This window comes from Branchiostoma lanceolatum, chromosome 14 (genome assembly GCF_035083965.1).
Source record: "Branchiostoma lanceolatum isolate klBraLanc5 chromosome 14, klBraLanc5.hap2, whole genome shotgun sequence".
Lineage (NCBI taxonomy): Eukaryota > Metazoa > Chordata > Leptocardii > Amphioxiformes > Branchiostomatidae > Branchiostoma > Branchiostoma lanceolatum.
The window spans coordinates 13,245,840-13,270,303 of record NC_089735.1 but is presented as its reverse complement, the minus strand read 5'-3'; the positions used below and the strand labels follow the sequence as shown (position 1 = coordinate 13,270,303).

Genomic DNA, 24,464 nt, shown 5'->3' with positions numbered 1-24,464 from the left:
AAGCCACTATAACCTAGGATAAAAGCATTCCTTTACCCAATCTACGCTTCTGCCACTGAACTCCGTACTATTGCGTAGATTGTATTCCGTAGTAGTTTTTTTTAGAATAGCCATGAGTTCTACTAGTCAACAGTGTTAACTCGCACTATCTGTACAGTATACCCTTGCTACGCATTGTTTCATGTTGCAATTAGCCCTCGGGTAAGAACTTGCAAATAGAATTACTTTAAATATGAATAGAATAAATCTTTATTCCATATTATTAAACTTTAATCAAGTGTTAAGTGCCGACGTCTAGTGACAGTATAGACCCTATGCGGTCTGTCCTGGAACTGCAGGGTGTCTAGGTCAAAAGTTTTCAATGAGGATGACTGAAGAAAGGTATGACGGATTTTCATGATTTTTGTTATACGGTGTAGCTTACACAAAGATGTACACGATGAAATGCAGGCATTTTAACTTTAAACTTTAAAGCTTAAAGTTAAAATTTAAGTTTAAAGTTAAAATGTTTAACTATCTAAGTTAAACATGACTTTGAATTTTTGGTCAATTTAATCTTTGACTTAAAATTCAGTATTGCAGGAGCACTACCTACTTCCTTATGGGAAAGGGGGCATGTCTTAGGGGGCGTGTACAATTGGTGAAGTTGAGCAATCAGTCAACTGCTGGGACTTTCTGTTATGAGACAGACCATGTCCATTCTTCTGACAAGGCATATGTGAAAACAATACTTAAAAGGCAAAATAGTATATATTTTTTGCATTGAAAGAAATTATATTGTTACCATTTTGCCCAATACCATAATGTCAAGTCTATGGACGTTTCACAGCTGTTATAGTGAAGCTGAGTAGTTAGTTTAAACACTTTCTGCTTATCTCTTAGCGTTTGTCTGGAATAGTGTCATTCATCATGCCATTTCCATGTGTTGGAGTCCGCCCAAAACGTGTTTCCCCGTTGCCATGGCAACTAAGTATTAACCTGAGACTTGAAAGAAATGCATCTTGAAGGGTCTATGTCATCACACACACCATTGTGCAAAAACAACTGAAGGGCTTGCTCCTTACACACAGACATCCGCAAGCTAAGCGACAAGGTGACAGTGGTATATGGAGGGGGGAGGGGTATCCAAACTTCAAGGGGTATGTACAGGGGGGTCAGAGTTCAATGATTGTCCAAAATTTTGTGATTTGCATGCTTAGATAGACCATCCCCATATTTTAGAACGCGTATTTGACAAAGTTGGTGCTAATACCCCCTACTATGATGAATTGTAGAAATAACTTTTTACCTATTTTAATTTGGGAACATTACAAATCCAATTGTAAACGGTTGAATTTGACGCCTGCTGTTTAGGTACACGTCAGCAATCTTCTACCACTCTCACTGCACTGTACTGCAATATTCACTCACACTTGACAAACTCTGAGGCGAGACGAACATTTGACATCTGAAAGAATCGCCACCATGAGGTGAGTACAAACAGATAATTACTAAGATGTTGTAACAATTGCTATTACAGGCCAGAGGTCTACTACAATCTGGGACAATCGTCACAGATATGTATCTACTATAGATACTGTACGTGTCGATGCTTTATGTAACTTACAGTTTTCGGTTGATTCGGTTTACAAGGTGCTTGCCACACTAGATCCAAGCAAGGCCTTAGGCCCCGATGCAATGTCTCCTCTTGTTCTAAAGAAATGTGCTGACATTCTCGCACCTTCCTTGGCTCTACTGTTTAACAAATCTATTGCTTCAGGGAAATTTCCCACTGACTGGAAAGATGCCCACGTCATTCCTGTCCACAAGAAAGGTAGTAAAGGGGTAGTTTCCAACTACAGGCCTGTTTCCTTACTTTCTACTCTAAGTAAAGTCATGGAAAGGTGCGTACATGACAGTATATCAAGTAGACTACACGGCTCAATACACAATCTACAGCACGGTTTCATGAAAGGCCGTTCTACAACAACCCAGCTTTTGGAAGTTTACCATCATGTTGGCTCTGTTCTGGATAAGGGCGGCCAAGTTGACATGTTGTTTTTAGACTTTGCTAAAGCTTTCGACTCCGTTCCCCACAGTCTTCTAGTTCACAAATTACAAATGTTCGGATTTTGTGGAAATTTTCTGTCATGGATTAAGTCCTACCTGTCAAACCGCCGTCAAAGAGTGGTAGTTGAAGGAAGGAAGTCGGAATGGCGTCCCGTGACGTCAGGAGTCCCCCAGGGCTCTATCCTAGGTCCGCTGTTGTTTTTACTCTATATAAACGACCTACCTGACTCTGCCAGTAACTCTATGACGGCGCTTTTTGCGGATGACAGTAAGTGTTTCCGTGAGATCCGCAACACAAATGACTGTATGAAGTTACAAGAGGACATTTGTTCACTGCACGACTGGAGTAACACATGGAAGCTGAGTTTTAATCTATCCAAGTGTAAAGTGTTGAGATTTACTCGTTCCAAGTGTCCTATCACTTACAACTATCACATGTCAGGTTCATCTTTAAATGTATTGGACAACATGTCTGACCTTGGTGTCACAGCAAAATCGGACCTTAAGTGGGACAACCACATTGTCAGTACAGTAGCTAAAGCAAATTCATTGCTTGGCTTTCTTAAGCGTGCCGTAGGCTTCAGTTCAAACTCTGACATTCGGAGAGCGTTGTACCTCTCCATTGTCAGAAGTGTACTGGAATATTGCTCACCAGTTTGGAGCCCTACGTCACGTAAGCTAACAGCCCTTCTTGAGGGTGTCCAGCGGAGGGCATCGAAATTCATTCTTGGGCCTTCCGCAGGTCACCTCGACTACAAGTCAAGACTGTCTAGCCTAGGCTTGCTACCTCTGTCTTACAGAAGGGATGTATCCGATGTCATAACATTTGTTAAGTCCCATGCAAAGGTGTTTGACTCGGATGTAGCCAGGCTAGCTAACTTTCCTACAAGAACGCCCCGTAGTCTTAGAGCATACATGTTAGTTCCACATAGAGTAAAAACTTCAACATTTGCGTCCTCATTCATACCTCGCTTTATCACAATATGGAACAGACTTGATGCTGTAACTAGAAGGCTAGGAGCAAGGGCGTCAAGCGCAAATGATGTGACTACTTTCAAGAGCAATCTCATTTCATTCATGAGAAGCAGGTTCCGCCAATCATTCAATTTAGAAGACCCCTGTTCTTGGTTACTTGCATGCAGCTGTGCAACTTGCGTTGCAAACAGGCCCCGCTAATTTGTAATACTACCTCATTATTGTATCTTGTGCAGTTTCTTTAATTTATTTCTATCTTTGTATTGTATATCTTGTTAAGTTAACTTAAGTTGAATACCATGTTGATTCATTTATATTGGTCATTTATATTGTATTATTATGTCTTGATATTGTGTACAGTTTGTATGTTTCGGCATGGCGGCCTTGAAAAGGTGACCCCTGCGGGGGTCCACCTGTTCCGCCATGCCTTCCAGTTTTGGAGAAGTGTAAATAAATAAATAAATATCAATGGACCGATCCAGCCGAACATTCGAACATGGCCACTTGACCAATCAGAGTGTGTAATTCGTTTTGTCGGATAGTAGAACAGATTTGATTGGGCCAACGGCGCTTAATCTCAGATTTGATTGAGATACTAGGGCACTGTCTAGTATTTTTGGGACACTCACACATCACTTAATAGGTCACACTGTTTATCTGTATGACATTCAGGCGCGCATCAATTTTCGTCCATTACCCCCCTTTCCCCCAAAAAAAGAAAGCAGAAAATTAAAGAAAGTAGAAAAAGAAGGAAAATAAAGGAAATGTATCCAACGCCAAAGACATGCAACAGATTGTGACATTAAAGCAGGGAGGAAGGAATGTGGAGGGGCATACAGTAGTAATACAAAGGTAACTGGTTGTTTCGCTACATTGTCAGTTTCGCTACAGTCGTTTCGCTACATGGCATAAGTTGTTTCGCTACATGACACAAGTTCTTTCGCTACATGGTACAAGTTCTTTCGCTACTTTTGAATGTTATTTCTCTAGATAGAATAGGAACATTAGAAATGGTTTTACAACATACAATTACGTATGAAAATCATCGGACTCACACTTCATCATGCGGCCGAAAAAAATTTACGCGGATGTCCGACTGCATTTACTGACAATATGTAAGTGTTTGTGGTAAAACCATTTCTAATAATGCTAGTCTATCTAGAGAAATAACATTCAAATATAGAAAAAGAACTTATGCCATGTAGCGAAAGAACTTTTACCATGTAGCGAAAGAACTCTGTGCCATGTAGCGAAATGACTTGCCATGTTGCAGAAAGTACTGTAGCGAACTGACAATGTAGCAAAACAACCTGTAACCAATACAAACATGCAGTATCGACAAAAGCAACTGAATGACCATCATATACTGTATGTATCAGAGATTACTAGTTTCCCGTGTACTGGCATGTTCATAAAGCTCGTTATCTTCAGAAAAAAGGCTATGTTTTTCATAGATCTGATATATTTTTTCCAACAGTTCCAACCTCAGGGTACCCACCCTGATCCTCCTCCTGTGCGCTTTTTCACTCGTCTTCCTTATGGTCGATGCCAAGAAGAGGAAAAAGAAATGTAAGTTGCAAAAATGGTGTCTCCGCGCCGCAGGCGTCGTCAAAAATCCGCATGACGTGTCTGTTAATTCTCTCTATATATATTTGCGCAACAAAATGGACGCTACATTACCTGCATGCATTAATAAGAGCTCGATACTGATAAATTTGAATTTACTTGCAAAATGACCAAAGAAAGTTTTTAAGAATAACAGTGCCCAACAAAGCCATGTGCTTTTGAAAGGCCACAGAAATTGGATTGGCTTTATGGTTCACACGCTTAATATTTTCCTGGCTTAATAGCAAAAGATCATAGGTACCGTTCCGGATATAAACCAGCCACAAAATGCATATATATTCTGGCACCAGCATTTGAAAACGATCAGTCCTTACATGTAGTTGTTACAGCTGTTTTCATTTTTGGCGATGCCTTAGGAGCGGGCCTAATCATACAAGAACTTTATTGCACGACTTTTGTAGCAGGTACAAAGTATGGCAACAGCAGTTACCATAGAACAAGACATAAGTATGGAATAGAACTATTCACTACAACAAAATGACTATCTTAGGTTTTACATAATTCAAGTTGGACTAATTATGAGTATCATTATTTTTTTTCTAATAACAAAACAATATTTTAAATGTTTGCCTACTTAAACACTGTGTGAGCTGTTGCATTTAAAGATATAGTCTAATCTATCTGTAGCATTAAGCGTTTTAATTACATACTAGTATTACTCAAAGTAAATTGCTATGTTGCCTAACACTGTATTCTGCCACTGCATTTGCAGCACAATTAAGGTGCCCCGACCTAACCATCAAAGACACAATACGGACTGGCTGCGCCCCGCCCTTTATGAAGGGAGATGTCTGCCGTTATACGTGTCGCCCTGGCTGCAGGAGGGGCAAAGGGGCCTCTAAAAGGACGTGCAGAGTCCGGCCAAGTGAATGGAAAGGAGGGATGAGATTAAAGTGCATTTGTGCGTATCTTTGAGTAGCTTCTTTTGACATTTTAAGTTAAGGTCAACTGTACATATATATACATATATATATGCTACATGTACATAATATCCTTTATTGGTTACATTACTCGTACGATGGGTTTTCAACAATAAACGCAACACACTATGTACTGGTCGTCATTTGGTCGTAAAAAGACTGACAAAAAGATGTGAAATAAGTGATCATAAATGGAAACATTGGACAACATCTTGGTCTAGGGACTTTTCCAGGTTTGGTGCCCAAATCCTACAATAGATGACTTTAATCAACACTTCAATTGTGACATTTGTTTTGATTACCTTAGCCAAGATTTAGTGGTGTGGATCTAAACCCGAGTTTAGGTTTAGGTTCGGACTCGAGTCCAGAGGTTTAGGTTCAGGTCCGGACTTGAAAGTCCGGACCTGAACAATAATTTTGGAATATTTTTTCGTGTTACATGTAAAATTGCATATTGGCAGATATTTTACACGTAATTTGAAAACTATATATACGGAATAATATACAGTCAGTAATTAACACAAAAGTTCAGTTATAAACACAAAAACAGCAATGTTTTAATATTTTTCTGGTGCAAATTTCACGATTTAAGGAAGGTTTAAGATGGTTTAAAACAAAAAGGAGTGTATGAGTGAGAGAATTTTTTTTCAAGTCCGGACTTGTTTCCAGACGTTTAGGTTTTTTTGGACTTGAACCTAAACGTTTTACAAGTCCGGAACCGGTCCGGCCGGACCGATCCGCACCACTATGCCCAAGAAGGTTATGGTTTTGATCGTTTGTGTGTATGTTTGTATGTACGTATGAATGTATGTATGTATGTATGTTTGTATGTATGTATGTATGTATGTACGTACGTATGTATGTATGTATGTATGTATGTATGTATGTATGTATGTACGTATGTTTGTATGTATGTATTTACGAATGTATGTATGTATATTTGTATGTATGTATGTATGTATGTATGTATGTATGCATGTATGTATGTATGCATGTATGTATGTATGTATGCATGTATGTATGTATGTATGTACGTATGTTTGTATGTATGTATGTATGTATGCATGTATGTATGTATGTATGTATGTACGTATGTATGTATGTATGTATGTATGCATGTATGTATGTATGCATGTATGTATGTAGGTATGTATGTATGTATGTACGTATGTTTGTATGTATGTATGTATGTATGTATGTATGTATGTATGTATGTATGCATATATGTATGTACGTATGTTTGTATGTATGTATGTATGTATGTTTGTATGTATGTATGTATGTATGTATGTATGTATGTACATATGTTTGTATGTATGTATGTTTGTATTTATGTGGATGAACAGCATAACTCCAGAGGTCTGTGTCGATTGCATTGATATTTGGTATGTGGGTTGGTCTGAATGAAACCTCGAAATGATTAGATGTTGCTCCCCTCCCCCGTGTGACTTCTTACGGTACAGCAGCGGAATGTCCGGTTATTTACAGGTTTGCGTAGCAAAACCTTTGTTGGATCCGTTGGCATGTGTGGTGGCTGCCATCTTAATTTTGTGACGTCGCAGGGTAGCCATACCATTTCATTGGGAGGGGTGTTTTTTTTGGTCGCTAGCGTTCTCTCTATTTTAAACAAATCGGCACACAGCTATCACACATTCAACTCAGATAAAAAGAAAAATTCAATACCAATTCATATATTTATAAAAGATCCAGTAATCGCTAAACTAACATAGCAAGTATATGTAGCACAAATACTTAACTCTAGTTTGATTTTCATTTCAGGCCCCTGTAGAGACTCCCCACCAGACGTACCAAACACGAGCGATGATAAGTCCTGCACGTCGGCCACGTCTCCCTACCGGCCGGGGACAAAATGCACCTACCGCTGCAGCCCAGGGTACGTCAAGGTCGATGGACAGGACTTCAAGGAATGCGTGAGTGGACAGTGGACGGGGACTGATCTCGTTTGTGGTGCGTACGATTTTTCAGGTCATGTCTGTTATCATGAATTTAGCAAAGGGACTAAAATGAATGATAATAACTTTGATGTAAAGTCATACCCGAAGACTAATTTCAATCAGAACAAACAATGGTACACAAAATGCGCCAGCCTGGAAACCATACCACCGGGGGCTCCTCGATATCTATACGGCGCTTGGAGTGACCCCGCCCGCCCAGACAGCTTAGTCCGCTCGGGGTCTGTTTACGGCCTTGGATTAGATTACGTCGCCATCGAGGGCGGCGGCGAAAGTAGGGTGGCAGCGAAAATTTATATGACAGCTAAGTAGATAGGCTATCAGAAACGATTCAATAAATCAGACTGGGCCCGGTAAAACTCCCCTAAGCCGACCCCTAGAGACTGTTTGTGCGCATATGTAACGGAGACAGTAGAAGAACTGTCGCTAAGGCCAGATGAGAGCTGACGCCCAACTGCTTGTTAGCCGGAGGACTCTTTCTAAGTTTCAGATTCACGAATGGTACAGAACAACGTTGAAATCGAGGAAATTGAAAGGAAAGTGATATCGAACCAGGTAAGCTCAAATGAACTCAATGAACAGATGAGCTAATCTTTTACTTGTCGTGTCAGAGAGGACAGACGCCTATATACAGTATTTTACAGGTTCATTGTACCGGGGAAATTCCCCTAGCTCGATCTTTTCGACAAGCACAATGAACAGTGGACCACGGCTTAACGTCCCGTCCTAAGGACTGCGACCCTTTCCGATAGCGTGCGTGTCGGATGAGCGACACAGCCGGGATCGAACCCGGGGTTTCTAGTTCCAGAGGCAGGGCCGCTAACCACTGGACTACGCACGCTACCATCAAAATGTATTAGTATCTTAAGATAGATAGCATTTGCGGTAACAATAGTTCGATTTCCTTGGGAGTAGGGTGCTCTGTTCAGGAAGGGCGAAGTTCTACGGTTAAACGTACACTTCTCAGGCATCATCAAGGAATCAACCATACCTCCAGTTGGAATAGAAGAATAAACAAAGGTCAACAGCTATAGCTGTGATTGTGTTGCCTGGTACGATGGAGATCACTGTGAATCAAGTATACGTCACACCATAACTATACCAAAACTTGAAATATTTTGGAGTTTTCTGATAAATCGTTTGTCCTATACAGCGACGTCCACCACAACGCAGGCAACGACTCCAAGCTCATCGACGACGCCAGCCGGACCAGGTAAGTTTGCCCCGGTCGAATAGGCTTTTTATGACATTTCATGTTTTGTAGGTAACGTTGGTTCACATAAACTCGCCGTTTTTAAAAACTGTGTCTTTAGAGCTATGTGCTAGATGCAACATCAGTTATAACGCCAGCAATGCAAAGCTGACAGACTAACGTATTCAAAGCACTGTCTGAAAAGCTTCGATAACAATGCATTAGAAGATAGCGACGTCAAAAAATCCCGGTTTTACGTGAACTAATGTTAATCTTACATTGATGAAAGTTAGACATCCAGGTAGTAAGATACGCCAAAAATGATTACTCAAGCAACTGGATAAAATTTTGAAATGTTAATCTTCATTGCCAAATTAAACAACGTTATGTCTTTGTTCGTTTGTTTAATTGTTTGTGTATTTTCCAGCGAAATCCACCACAACACAAGCAACCATTCGCAGCTCATTGTCATTGACGACGCCAGCTGGACCAGGTTAGTTTGAAACATTAAGAAGGACCTATTTGCCCTATTTGAATAAGCTTTGATATAACATGTTTTGTGGGTCATCTTCATTGCCAAATTAAGCAACGTTATGTTCATTTAATTGTTTGTGTGTTTTCCAGCGACGACGCCAGCCGGACCAGATTAGTTTGAAAAATTGAAGAAAAACTATCTGAGGCAGTTTCCAATGACAATCAATTTTGTGCTATGATTTGTAAGTCTTGACAAGCCATCGAACAATTCTATCTTATTGTTGTTTGTTTTTTGTTTGTTTGTTTGTTTGTTTCAGTTGCCCTGAGAATCGCCGCCATGATAAGACCGACAAGACTTGTGTATGAAGGGGAACAGGTGACTCTTCTCTGCTTGTCGGCCGGAAGTCCCCCTCCGAGTTTCACCTGGACTCGGGAAAACTCGGCTGCACTTCCGGCCGCGGCCGTCGTCGACCCAGTCACCGGGACGCTGGTGATTGGAAGCGTTCTCCCCGAAGATGACGGAATGTACACCTGTACAGCCGACAATGGCGTGGATGTGTTGACCAGTGACGTCAGCTTTGCTGTTTGCCCTGATGTAAGGCGTTAAAGCATCGTGGAATATGTAGTATGCTAATGAGGACCTCATTTGAATAATTGATGATACAATGCTAGAAAAGCCTTGTTACGATAAGACTATCATACTTTGGACAACTTCTGTTATTTTGGGGGAAAGATTAACCGTATTTGCATAATCAATGTAAAAACTCATAATACGTTAGTCATCAAGGTTAAAATCATTTCGAAGTTATGAGGTCGTGAAACTAGTTTTCTATCTTTTAATAATTTTGTTTCTTACTGCTCTGATAAGGCTACCGATGATACTAAAAGCAATCAAACAAAAGAGAAGAATACCTTTTTGGTATGGCTCACGCTAACGAAATGTTTGGAATGTTCATTATTTGTTTGCAGAGGTTTAAAAAGCAACATAAAGCAGTCTATACGTAAAGCAGTCTATACCATATTGTGTTTAAAGCAAGATCAGAAAACCGACAATTAATACAGACAGTCTGTTTGTATTTCACATCTGCATATACAGCATGCTTGAAATGCACATAGACGTCTAGACATGATTCGATATTTGTTGGATTGAAAATATTTACCTCATTAACAGTACAGTAATGAGGGTTTCTACATATGGTGACAATCCCGAACATTATATCTTATTGATAGCAACAGGGTAATCTTTGAAGCAATTTTCCCCTTGCAGGTATCAGGTAGCCTCTACCCGACACCGCGGATCGCTGGGAAAATAGTAGAAATTGGCCTAATAGAGTGAATAGTATGCCAAGGGTAGTCAGCTATGCAGAGAAGTTCAATAGGCGATCCGTGGGTAGCCTATTGAACTTCTCTGCATAGCTGACTACCCTTGGCATACTATTCACTCTATTAGGCAAATTTCTACTATTTTCCCAGCGATCCGCGGAGTCTGGTAGAGGCTAGGTATCATGGTGCATCGATGCGTTTGGTGACTGTCCATAAATTCCAACTTGATTGTTCCATTACAGATATCAGGCTGCAGTGACTCAAGTAAATGGTGTCCTAATTGGGCACGTGACGGCCAATGTGAGAGTAACCCTGGGTGGATGATTTCCAACTGTCCCCTGAGTTGTGGCGTGTGCCATCCAGGTAGATGGAAAGTCCCAAAATTTATGATATGACAAGGTTTAGAATTGCAAACGGGAGAATGGCGTAGTAAGACATACATACATACATACATACATACATACATACATACATACATACATACATACATACAAACATACAAACATACAAACATACAAACATACAAACATGCAAACATACAAACATACAAACATACAAACATACAAACATACAAACATACAAACATACAAACATACAAACATACAAACATACAAACATACAAACATACAAACATACAAACATACAAACATGCAAACATACAAACATCTCCGGCTTGTCTTCAAACATGAAAACATACATACATACAAACATACATACAAACATACAAACATACATACATACATACATACATACATACATACATACAAACATACGTACGTACATACATACATACATACATGTTTTATTAATTGCTCTTACCATTTGTTTATAATCTGAAACTATGGTAAAAGGGTTGGTACCATACTTAATTTGGAACTTTAAAGAAACTCTTTTTTTTTTATTGCAACATTTGATACAGGAAATGATGACGACATACCCAAGGTTACAGCTTATTTTCGTGTCGCCATCAACAGAGTACATTACAAAAGTACAAAACAAATACTAGAAATACTGAAAATGAAAAACAAATGCGGACATGCACAGCACAGGAGCAACACGTTATTTGAAATAACCTACATGACAGTAATCTTGAAATGTAAGAAAATTGAAATCAATATACAGATAAATATGTGAGCAGATACTACAAGGCTGGTGGGATGGAGGTTTTGCTACTCAAATATTTTGGTTTCTTTTATGAATATTTGGACGTACTGTAAGACTTTGGCGTTGTTTGAATTCGAAAGGATTAAATCTGGTAGGATCAGTCACAAATTTCAATCTGATAATATCCTAATTCACTTATTGCGTAAAGGCTCCCCATTCCTTTCGAATTCAAAGAAACTCTTTTTGATCAGAGCTATTCTATACTTAAAGAACTAAGACATGGTGTCGTGTCAGACGGACTTGCTAGATGATCGGTTATTTTGCTGTCCTCAGATTTACCAGCTGAGTGTCTCACAACCAAGCGCGGTCGTGCATGGGATACCTGGGAGTGTAGTAACGTCACAGATGTCCCGGATGAAGTTCGGACGGAACTCAATTTGGGCGCTTATTATCAGGTCAGTTCAGACCTATGTTTGTTGCTTTATTTCCTTCAGTTTATTTCTGCATTAGGAATGGTGCAGCGGTAGAATGCACTTGTAACTAATACAACTAGAGTTACTGTTATTGTATTTTTTACAAAGTCTTTGAAACCATTTATACTTAAAGTTGTGTGTTTTTAAACCTCCTTGATACTTATGGCCATTGTTGCAACCGTTTGTTTATTTGCCATTCTTTCTCCAGCAGATCTTCTCAAACGTCTTACCGATATTTACGAAAATAAATCGTTTTTTTTTTTAACCATTAGAAATACTTGCACGCATACGGTATACCCATCCTGGGCTCTTCTATTCTGCCTGACGACGCCCTCCGGAGATGTTGCTACGACGTGCTGTTCATGTTAGCGGACAGGAGGGACCTGCGGGACTCGTACTTCAACGTCTATGGTAGAGCAGCCATCATGGCTGAATCTGAGGTAATTCAAATTCAAACAATTTAGTATAGGGGAGGGACCAGCTTATCGAGTTGCGCAGTAGAGTGCACAGTGCATACCCATGGTGCTTACTTATTTTTGAAATGATCTATTACTGGGCAAGTTTTGGTCAGAATTGTCCAGTTTTCTGCTAGGAGGTCAGAAGAATGTGAATTTCAAAAATCTGGCCAAAATAGATGATTTTTGTCATGTTTTGATCTCGGAGTGACCTCTGAACCCTTCTCTTATGGTTGGACTGATATATCAGGATGGGGAGGGGGTGAAATCCTGGTCTCATCTGAAACTTCTGTCTTTAGGTCGTTAAAATGCTGGAGTTGAATTTCTGCTTTTTTTGCCTAAAGCAACCTGACAAATCCAGCTTTGCAGGGGTCGTAAAAATGTGAAGTTTGAAATGTAGATACACGTGTTTTTAAGCGATTGTTTTTGATGGATATGTTGCATAGGAAAGTCCAGTTGGAGGTCCCTCCCCTATATACATTACGTGGCATGGGGACATGGAATAATAGATTTGCTGAAGATGGCATCCGCTCACAACAACTTCTTGAATTCATGATGTTCTGCTGACAGCTTTGGCGTACTGGCGATATACAGAATACATTGAGACAAAAAGTTGCCTCAAACTTTTCAGTTTCTTACTCTTACGCACGCCCAATAGACCTTTTTTTTTATTGAACACCCTGTAAACCGCATGAAGACGTAACACACCAGGTTTGTACTGAAGAGTACAAGCTGTATATCAAGACAGTTGTATATGATCCACACACACCGGGGCATGCCCCTACTCTTTTCGATAAGTGTGTTGGGTTCTTTAACGTGCTTGAGGTGTGGCTCTCCTCAAACAGAGGACCTCCATTTAACGTCCTATCCGAGGGACGTCCCTAACCGAAGCTAGGTACTCATTTTCACCCGAGTAAAGTGGCGAAAGTCGTGTTAAGTGGCTTTCCCAAGGGCACAACGTCAACGAAACAAATCAGGGAACCCTGGATTCGAACCCAGTATCTCTGGGTTCTGGGGCCAAACACCCTGCCACTACGCCACCGCGACGCCGTTGTGTGAACATATCAGGGGTAGCATAAGTAAAAACTATGCATAAGGCAGTCACTGATAAGAGTGAAAGTGTACTTGAGCCCAAGAGTAGCATGTAACATAAATTACCTTCGTTATGGAGACGTAGATCTTTGATGTTATGATCTGATCACCAGGTTACTCTGGATGTTCCCGAACATTCCAACATGGACCCGATTTTCAACACCCGGGCTCGAGGACTGGGGGGCACGACGAGTTTTCCGGTGTCGACAGGAGCTGAGGAAAATGTTCTGTGTTACCAACATGACAGGTATGCGAGACGTTGCCTGTATATAGACCGTGATTCACACCATGTTAGCTGTGCATGTCATCTCATGGTGCTTGTTCAGTCTTGATACTACCGTGGCCGACAGAAACAATATGCAACACACACCTAGTTTGGGTGTGCAGTGTGCACACATCTAGTTTGGGTGTGCACACACCTACTTCAGCAGCACATACACCTACTTTGGGTGCGTCCACACCTACTTTGGTTGCGTCGACACCGCAAGTTTGTCAACACGATTCGCCAACACATATGAAACTGGCGGTGTCGACGCAACTAAAGTAGGTGTGGACGCACTCAAATTAGGTGCGTGTGCTGCCAAAATACGTGTGTGTTGCATATTGTTTTTGTCGGCCACGGTATATTACTACCTCTGACTAAATATCTACGCTGCACGCGGATTCTGCACAGTTTCTTGTAGTACAAACTGGTGGGACCAAGGACTGAACTACAGTCCTACTGTTCCAAAGCATTTATCTTGAATTCACGTAATATATTAAGTAATACAGTATGTTTTGAACACATTTTTACGTTGTTTATTATGTCAAATTGTGCCGTAATTCAGCCTTCGAGTGGAAGACATCTTCATGCACGAGTTTGCCCACGGTGTACACAATATGGCGGCCAAAATTGTGATTCCAGACTTCAACGCTCGTCTGGAAGCGGCTTACCAAGACGCCATGGCAAACGGACGATTTGCCAACACATATGCAGCCGACACCGTGTTCGAGTACTGGGCAGAAGGTGTGTTAAGTTATTCAAATTAGTTTAAAAAGAACAGCGGAAGTTGATATGAGAAAAGCACCCTCCTTAAAGCAGGACCCCTATCGCTTGATGCGTTTTTGGCTCGCTCTCGTAGGGGCCCTGCTCTTCAGCGACGGTAGACACGGTTCTGGCGCCGTTACTGACAGTTGTTCATGAATAATTAATGAGCTATCCTTATTTGGCAGTTAATTTGTTCTGAACCTAAAGTAACGATGTGAGACGTAACCTGATTGGTTGATAGCTTCCCAACGTCCTTTGCGCATTTGCTTGAGATGAGGTTTAGCAAACCCTCTGATTGGCTGAAGCTATTTTGGTGGCGACGGCGCCAGAACCGTGTCTATCGTCGCTGAAGAGCAGGGCCCCTACGCGAGCGAGCCAACGACGAATCGAGCGATAGGGGTCCTGCTTTAAGGAGGGTGGAGAAAAGTTACATTGGACAATCACAGGAGACAGGTAGGGAAAAACAAAAAAGACATGGCTTAAGAAGTCGTGGGATAGGCAAAGAACAAGCTTAGAGAAAGAAAAATTAAATGTGGTCATGTTGTAGCATATTGGCGACTCTTGGGAGCAGGCCCGATAATTTCTGTCGAGCTCGTGGTAGGACATATTTGCCACAAATCCTTATGTACATGGTGAATTAGGTTTTGGATACACGATGTAACGTTACAGCGCGATAAGAATTGTTGTTGATTTCAGGGCATGGAAAATGGCTTCATCATACATTTTTTAAGACGGCTGTATAGCTACATTCTAAAGAAGCTTGTGCAAGTGTTACAAACCATTTTTGCTCTGCCATGTAAAGGAGTACAAAGCTACTTCGACGTAAACCACGAAAGGGACCCTCCTGATGGTATCCACAACCATGTCAACACCCGCGAGGAGCTCATGGCCTATGACCCTGTCTTGTACAACCTCGTCCATGAAGTCTTCCCATGCGAGAATCGTGTTGTCAAACGCTGTGTGAAAGGTATGTTTCACGTATATGTCTCTCTTTTTTTGGCGACGCCTCAGTGGCGAGCCAAATGGTGTAATATTGTTTCTACGTGTTTACGGGTAAAACTGTTTATTTTACCACGAGTTTTGACGTCAAGTCTGCACTGGGCCATCGCCATCTTTTTAACCACCATTTACATTAATCCGCCAGGTTACATAAATCTGCTACTTTGACAAACTAGTGGGTTTGAGAGATCTCAAGTGCAGCACCCCTTAGGTATGCACAGTTTAGATATGCAAGATTGCATTATACTGGGGGATGTTGGGTTGGAGATCTGTTTGGACTTATCTTTTCAGAGTGGTGGAATTATGTACCCCGGCGGATTAGTGTTAATGGAGGTTTAAATTAATATAACGTTATATGTTGTTATTACAGACAAACATATGTTTAATGTATGTTTATGCTATAATGTGTTTCTTTCATCAGTTATGACATGTATGATAACGTTGATTTTGTTGGTTTCCAGACTATGATGCGTCTGAGATCAAGGTTGATTGCGAGAACGGACTCGCTCGCACCTCAATCGACGGAAGTACGATTTTCAACTGAGCGAAGTTAGCGCCATAAAATTAGTCATCTTAAAAACTGTTCAGACCTTTTTTTCTAGATATCATAGCTAGGTAACCAACCGTAGATGTTACACAACATTGTACTAAGTCAATACGGTGATACATGTCAGTTTAGAAATATCTTCTTCCGTAGAAATCATTCGACAACTGCAAGTAATTTGCATGCGAGCTAGGACATTCTACGTGAAATGCATGCACTGTTATAGCCTCCTTCGCAGACTTCCTAGAACGGCGTCGTATATAGTTGGAGGGGGGTGACACGATTTCTTACACGGGCCAAGGTTCTCTAATGCCGGCAAGGGACTTTCGCCGCCGAGGGAGTTATGTCGCAGGGGGACGACCGCGAAAGTCCTTTGCCGGGGGGTGACACGATTTCTTACACGGGCCAAGGTTCTCTAATGCCGGCAAGGGACTTTCGCCGCCGAGGGAGTTATGTCGCAGGGGGACGACCGCGAAAGTCCTTTGCCGGCATTTGAGAACCTTGGCCAGTGTAAGAAATTGCGTCACCCCCTCCCCCAAATATATACGCCACCGTTCTAGGAAGTCTGCGAAGGAGGCTAGCACTGTTAGATATAATCAGCGTAAACTTTATTCTCTAAATCAATACTGAGGTCCGGCGTATACTAGTATATTGCATATCTAGTTTGTTGCCACTTTAAGGAAGCAAGCTCACTGATTTTTGAAAGCCAGCATCTGTATAGATATATACTATTCTATTCCATCTATATATGACTTCAAAATCATTTTATAAATGCACCATAATAAAGAGGAAACGTTTGCGTCTGGAAATATAGAAAACGTTAGCTAAAACTATCGGATTTATATATGAATGTATTGGGTTGCGAATTGTGATATTTTTCAAGTTTTCGAAGTATTTAGACATACTTATACATACAAAATAACATTATGTCTAGTTCAGCAAGTGTCATATAGTGCATCTTAATTTTGTCGGCAATATATGGTATATCATATTTGTTGAATTTGAATCTGTAGAATAGAGTCATGCTGCCCCATATTTGATTGGTAATGATGTTGCTTAAAATTGACTGACGAGGTATCATCCAATTATCACCATTACCGATATTTTATCCGTGTTAAGATACTTATCAGATATTTCTGCATGAAAAATGGGTATCATAAAAAGCAATGCAACTGCGCATCATTTGTATGTTGTGGTTTGTCTGTCACGTCTTTACGTACGCTTCCCCTGTATATCTTGTATTGTTTACTGTTTATTGTTTCGCATATGTACAAGTATTTTAAAACAAAGACATACAGGGCAAAAGAAATATGCAGGGGGGGGGGGGGGCAGAAGCATCGGTGGCTTTTCGTGGGCCTCCCCTCAAAACTTAAGAATTAATAGGAACTATATCATAAATTGTACATAACTCAAAACTAAACAAAATTAACGATAGAAAATAAGTTGAACTTATATCATAAATCCTAATAGATGAACAGATACGAGGAAATGTATATACAAAATGAATTATAAGGTATCAAACATAATAAGGTACGCTATATATGAGCAATGCTAATCATATTTAACAAATTGTGAACAAATAGATCAAAAATTAACCAAAATATCAATCATCAAATACTAATAATCAAATATCAAACGAAAAGGGAAAGGGAAAAAGGAAAACAAGGAAAACAAACAAATGAGGTGAAAGTAGTGCTTGGTTGTTGTATGAAATCTATCTTAGAAGTTTTTTAAACTGGGCAAAGACGAGCAAGACTGTTGTATTTGGCTTAAATTGTTCCATATGATGGGACCTCAGAACATTATCGTATGTTGTTTTTGACTAGATTTTGTCATAATTAGTCTTAAAAGATTATGTTGTCTCGTATAGTGGTGATGGATACGAGACAACATAAGCTTTTATGACCAATTATGACGAAATGTAGTCAAAAGCAATCATTGCTGTTTTAAAGCCCATCACATATCACTTGATGCGAGTTGTGGGGCATGTCCAATTTAACGACTACAACGTTAACAACATTAACGGTTTTCATATGCCAACAGGAGTTCGACAAACATGATCGTAAGGGTGGAAGAGCGTATATTTTAAAGAAAAGTAGTAGAAACTATTTTTAAACGTTAAATCGCGGTCACTTTCTATCACTTTCAAAGTGCCAAAATTGTCAATCTGAAAACATCTTTTAAATGCTAACACCCTCTAGCATCTCACTGGCGAGTTTATTTTGCCAGATTAAGTCGTTAAGGCGACTAAGAAGTCGATTTGTCGGGTCATGGCTGATTCGAATCTGAGTTTCAAAGCGATCGATTGGTCGGGGTGTACCTGCATACCGAATATCATGGATATCTGTCTTTCCTTGTTGGATTATTGCCCTTGAAAGATTTTGACACAAAAGGCCCCTGCAGTTCCAGAGTAAGTTGCTAGGGGGTCCAAACCTACACCACTTCTTCCTTACATCACAAGCTATCTGCAACTAAAACATCAAGACCATAGCACGTCCAGTTCAAAAGATACAAAAAACGGAAGTTCTATTGCAGTACCAAGGTGACATGCAAGGGAGCCCAAAATCTTCTTCCTAAGATCTACCTTCATACCAGAACGAGTTGTGCTGACTACAAAATCCAGAAACACACAGACACAGACACACACACACACACACAGACACACACACAGACAGACACACACACACACACACACATGCACAAACTAACACACAGAGACACACACACACATAGACAGATAAACAGGCCAAACACTATACCTTTTATTTTTCATGGAGGCAAGTTCTTCGTACAGTCCCCTGGGAAACATAGACAATCCTCCATTATAAAGATGAACGCTTTTCGTATATAAAATCATTAAAGGCGACTTTAAAATCACATTAGTCTAGTAAGGTATGGCGTCATTGTTTCATACTCTGACATTCAGCCCTTCAATGATTAGGCTTTAGCAGAATGTAGTTTATACAACGAAGAGAGAGCTGCGCTTTATGAACTGATACAACGTAGGTTCCCCATTTCATACATCTTGGCAACGCGGACAAATTCATATTTCTAATGGTTTTAGATTTTTAAACACACATGTACTTATATCTGCACAATTACTAAGAAGTGAGAAGAGGCCAAATTAACGTAATCATTAGACTAGTGCTAGCTTATCATTTTATATATAACGTTATATGTATTTGCAAACTGTGATGTTTTTTTTCTTTTTTTTCTTCTGTTGTGACCTGTACTGAACCCAGTGGGTATGTGTGTGCAATAAAGGTCTTCATTCATTCGTTAATGACTAGGTGTGTATATGCAAAAGATGAAGCTCTGGTGCGTCTTTTGTCCCAGGACGCCGCGGGGGGAGCATTCTGCAGCCGTTCACCCTTGAAATAAAGTGGGCGTGATCGTTTTGCCTATCGTCTGTTTTATCGAAACACTCGTCGATCAAACAGCGTTCAACTGTTCTTTTCTACACGTCGCGACGTCGATCAGCTTGCTGTCTTAAACTTTATAGGCATCCCTGTTCCACGTAATACTGTTGTTTGGCACCTGAAGTAGGAAGTCAGGGTTTCATCATGGCGTACACAGGCTTGTCGTTTGAAAACCCGGTGTTCGCGGCTTACGCGGCTTACTCCAGCCTTGTCCTCCTGAAGATGTTTGTCCTGGCGGGATACACAACCTACACACGCTTCCGCGTGGGGGTACGGTACCTTGATTGTCTTCAGTCGTACAGTTTTCTTCAGTCTATCTTGCAGATGTTTGTAGATTACTGTAAATGCATTTAAGTTCGCGTGGTTTTTATTTCGCGTATTAAGGCGAAAATGGAGTGTTCGCGGTGGTTTTCAGTTCGCGGCAGCGCTTAAGTCACATACTGCTACAGTATTGGACAAAAATGTTCGCGGTGATTTTACGTTCGCGGTGAAACGGTCGCCGCGACAACCGCGAACATAAAACAACCATATGTGGAGACATCTGACCTCTAGCTACAAACTTGCATGGGCACTGGGGGAGGGGGGCATCCGTGTTTTTGTGTCACTGCTGCAAAATCGGTTCACTAACAAATGGTCGTCGATGTTCTCTGGTGATACAGTACTGCCATCATTTGTATACAGGCAGTGTTGAGAGTAAACAAGTGTTTAGTTCGATCGGCCGTGACCAGAACTGACAGGCACGCTTGCAGTGTACATTCCTTTAGTCGGTACTTGTGTAGCCAGAGGCAGTTCCGCCATTGCTTATTACCACGCCCGTTGGCCTTGTAACAACAAACATGTTTTGTGTCAAATGTTTATCCCAGAAAGACCTTGAGAAATAACCCGTAGTATACTGAGGTTTATGAAACTGTGGTGTGTTACATTTGCTGACTGAATTGTTGTTCACATTTGCCAAAACGACACCGCCGCATTTTCAAATCAGTTGGCATGTTTGCTTTGCGCATACCACGGAACATTATATTTGATGCATACTTAAGCGACATTAAAGATTAAGTAAAGCTATCTACATTTTTAAGTTGACGTTACGCTGTTCGTAAAGATGATGTAAAGATATGCTGGAAGCATGTAGGGGAACATTAGATTGAATGCATCCTTAAGCAACATTAAAGATTACGTAAACATATATACATTTTTAAGTTGACTTTACGCTGTTCGTATAGATAGTGTAAAGACGGACCTACAGTTGTTGCATTTAATACGTCTTAAATGCGGCTTAAAGGTTACTTAATCTTGTTCCAATGTTTTAGCTTCATTTACGAATGTCATTAAGCATGCTTAAATACCTGATTTCGTGCAGTGTTAGGTTGGTTGTAATTTGTAAAGTGACGATTTGTTATATGACATGATTGTAATTCAAGAGAGGATAATATCCAACACAAGATATAATTAAGTAAATATATAATTACTAACAACACTAAAAGTTTCTTTCTTGCACATGTCCTTGTCAACCCCCCTTTCTACCCTCTGTTTGCACCTGTTACTAACATTTGGCGCAGCTGCTAATGATCCGCCGAAAGGCGGGCTGAGCAGTATCGAAGAAGAAGAAGATTAGCATCTTAGATTTGTCCTCTAATCTTCTAACCAGCCATGTGTGTCTGATTCTCACACTGTTCGACCACGCAGGTTTTCGCAAACCCAGAAGACGTCAAAGGCAACAAGGGGGCTGTGGCACGACTTGACAACCCTGACGTAGAGCGCGTGCGCAGGCTTCACCGCAACGATCTGGAGAACATCCCCGCCTTCCTGGCCGTAAGTGCTGGACACGACTTTCCTCACTTCACTCAGGTTTAAATGGGTACCTAGCTTCGGTTGGGGACGTCCCTAGGATAGGACGTTACTTAAATGGAGGTCCCGTGTTTGAGGAGAGCGACACCTCGAGCACGTGAAAGAACCTACCGCACTTATCGAAAAGAGTAGGGGTCCTTCCCGGTGTGAGTGGTTCAAAACCTACAGTCCTACGGCCGCACATGGGGCCTTAGTAATAGCCTCTGGCTAGTTGAGCAACCCTGGCATGTACATGCTGAGCCAATAAATAAATAAATAAAAGTGCTGGACGCGTTTTGGTACAAGAAAGAAATTTCGGAAATGAAGAAATGTCTGTGCACAGGGCTAGTAATGTATTACACAAGACACATAGGTAGTTAGCCTGAATAAATGCCTGATTTTAGAAAGTAAACAATGCATCTTTTTACACAAAAAATACTCCACAAATCGGACTTAAAAGACTCATGACTTCCTATAGAGGCAAAATATCGACGGGAAACTTACTATTTTGTCATTCCTGGGGTACGTTTTGCCTATAAACCGATTTTTACTCTAAATTATTCATACTTTGTTCCGGTCTTTAGAATCTAGAAAAAAAACAAGATCCATATCAATGACGTCATTTAGTCACATGATTACACCAAGAAAGCTACTCATGCAGACTTGCTATTATATTACAATAAACTGGGGTATTAATTCCAACTTTGTAAAATACGCATTTCAAAATATGGATATGGTCTGTCTAACCACAGAAATCACAAAATTTGGGCAATCATATTGGAGTCTGTACATACCCCTTGAAGCTTGTATATGTTCTAATGGGACTAGTCCATTTTTGCAATGGGGGTGATTTGGGAATAGTCTATATCTGCGTGGAGAATAGATTTGGGGTTAAGATACCTCAAAGCACTTATACTCTAAGGCATTAATCATGTTTGCTAGCATACCTTTATACTAGTTTAGTCACAGTCATGGTACAAACTTCAGGGGGTATGTACAGGGGAGTTAATGTTGAAAAAATTACATTTTCATGTTCAGTTAGACCGCCTCCATATTTCTAGGTGCGTATTTTAGCAAAAACTGCACTTTTGCGAAATAGTACCTCACCCTATTAGTAGTTGGGCGACGTTTGGACGGTGAGACAAAAGTCGGTCCTTGCACGCTCGTAATGGGCTGTCGGTTGCTGATCACAAAATTCATTGTCATTGTTGTTACTGCTGCTGCTAAATAGATGTTCCACATCAGTATAATAATAATAATAGCCTTTATTGTATGTTCCTGTCCAGATGGGCTAAATACACAGATGACCACACATGGTCTATAAGAAGCAAAATACGTAAAAAGAATTTATACAATTCTACATTCTAATATAGTGAACTAAAAATTAAAACAAACGGTGGACTATTGCTAAACCGATATTGATCATCTAATACATGTAATAGTTTCTTCTCTCTTTTTGAAACATGACTACATACTTTGTCCATTATGTGCTCATTCGTACATGACATAATAAACAGAGAACAGTGCATGCTAACGTTTCCTTGATGTCCCCCCCTCTCCCAGGTTGGTCTACTGTACGTGCTGACCGGCCCGTCCCCCGGGGTGGCCCTGTGGCACTTCCGTGTCTTCACGGCGGCCAGGTGTTTCCACACCGTGTCCTACCTGGCGGCTGTGCAGCCCTTGCGCACCCTGGGTTATACCGCGGGACTACTCGCCACCATCAGCATGACTCTACAAGTTCTGATGGCGGGAGCTCTGTAAAAATACAACACATGTACTACCCACACTCCTATGTCAAGTTTATGTGTTCAATTGGTGTCCTATAGGTCCGTATGGGAGGGGCGACTTTATTGAGTCGCAGGACACGAAAATAAAATATTCATTCATTCATTCATTCCTTGCACTAGCTTTGTCTAATATAGTCTGACGTAGCGATAATACTAAATTTTATTTCTGTCAATTCTGTGCCTTTTGTGCAGTGAATTTTGACTCTAATCAAGACAAACAATAATAGTACTACGTTTGTGAAGGTTAGACATCCAGGTAAACAATATATAAAGAGAATTCAGACTCTACAACTGGATAAGAATTCGGAGATTTATTTCGTAATAAGTACCGGTTACTTCTGCTAGACTAAGTTCATTTTAGTGACGCTGAAGAAGACTGATCGATGGATGTCACTCGAAACGTCCGGAAATAAATCTCCGAATTCTTATCCAGTTGTAGAGTCTGAATTCTCTTTAAATGATAGTACTGGTAAAACAGATACGTTGGCGTCAATCGTACTAGGAAACGATATCTAGTATTGTTCACATGATAAATGGTACACACATGCCAGAAATGTAATCCTGATAGTTAATAATGCACAAGCTTCATAGTTTTTTTTCACATTTTAAAAGTTGAATTGGTGTTGTAAATAGAAAAGACCGTTTGATGTGTGAAATGTGGACAAATGTGTATTTTCGTATTCAGACCATACACGAAATGTTATTGTCTAACAGGTGATATTTCACGGGCAACTACGGTCAGCTGGCATAGTCTGGTTAAATCTACAGAAGATCGTCTATTTCTAGACTTTTTTTAGATAGCAACATAAACTTTTGTCAGACTGAAAAAGCCAAGAAAATAAGATCCACTCAACGTGAAGGACCAATGACAATCGACTGACAAATAAATTTATTCTTTTGCTATGACTTTACAATATTCAGCATCCTATCAACGATTGAACAACCTTAATCCTATCATGAGAACGCTGGACTAGTATGCGTCTCCTTTTCCACTGGAAAATTCAGAGGTATTTCATTGGGTCCCCAGAAATGCGAAATGGAACAAAATGGAGCGAAATGGAACGAACTAAAACAAAATACTTCTGTATTTAAAATTCTTCCTGACCGCTATAGACTAATTCTTAATGCTTATGTCAATGGGGAAAATCCAAGGGATTGACAAAAAAAACTACTATGGCCAGGTTTGTTGTCTTAGTTCGTTCCATTTC

At 40.5% G+C, this 24,464-nt stretch overlaps 2 protein-coding genes across 2 annotated transcripts in view; both read left to right on the top strand.

Annotated features, from left to right (window-relative positions):
* LOC136448452 (uncharacterized) overlaps positions 1-17,036 on the top strand; it is a 75,029-nt gene extending 57,993 nt beyond the window's left edge. Inside the window, exons 20-23 of the mRNA XM_066448017.1 lie at positions 13,770-13,903; positions 14,484-14,662; positions 15,486-15,650; positions 16,144-17,036. Coding sequence (XP_066304114.1) covers positions 13,770-13,903; positions 14,484-14,662; positions 15,486-15,650; positions 16,144-16,226 — 561 coding nt within the window. The 3' untranslated portion in view covers positions 16,227-17,036. The remainder of the gene's footprint in view (positions 1-13,769; positions 13,904-14,483; positions 14,663-15,485; positions 15,651-16,143) is intronic.
* A 2,618-nt stretch (positions 17,037-19,654) lies between these two features.
* Positions 19,655-23,359, top strand: LOC136448426 (microsomal glutathione S-transferase 1-like). Its single transcript, XM_066447975.1, has 3 exons — positions 19,655-19,915; positions 21,329-21,454; positions 23,033-23,359. Exons 1-3 carry the CDS (start codon positions 19,790-19,792, stop codon positions 23,228-23,230), a joined length of 450 nt encoding a protein of 149 aa, XP_066304072.1. The 5' UTR covers positions 19,655-19,789; the 3' UTR covers positions 23,231-23,359.
* The last annotated feature ends 1,105 nt before the right edge of the window (positions 23,360-24,464 follow it).

What these genes read in the sequence shown, in the direction of transcription:
- LOC136448426 (XM_066447975.1), top strand. Translation starts at nt 19,790, where the DNA reads ATGGCGTACACAGGCTTGTCGTTTGAAAACCCGGTGTTCGCGGCTTAC. An exon ending in ACACACGCTTCCGCGTGGGG is followed by an intron (nt 19,916 to 21,328) that starts GTACGGTACCTT and finishes TCGACCACGCAG; the next exon opens with GTTTTCGCAAACCCAGAAGA. An exon ending in ACATCCCCGCCTTCCTGGCC is followed by an intron (nt 21,455 to 23,032) that starts GTAAGTGCTGGA and finishes CCCCTCTCCCAG; the next exon opens with GTTGGTCTACTGTACGTGCT.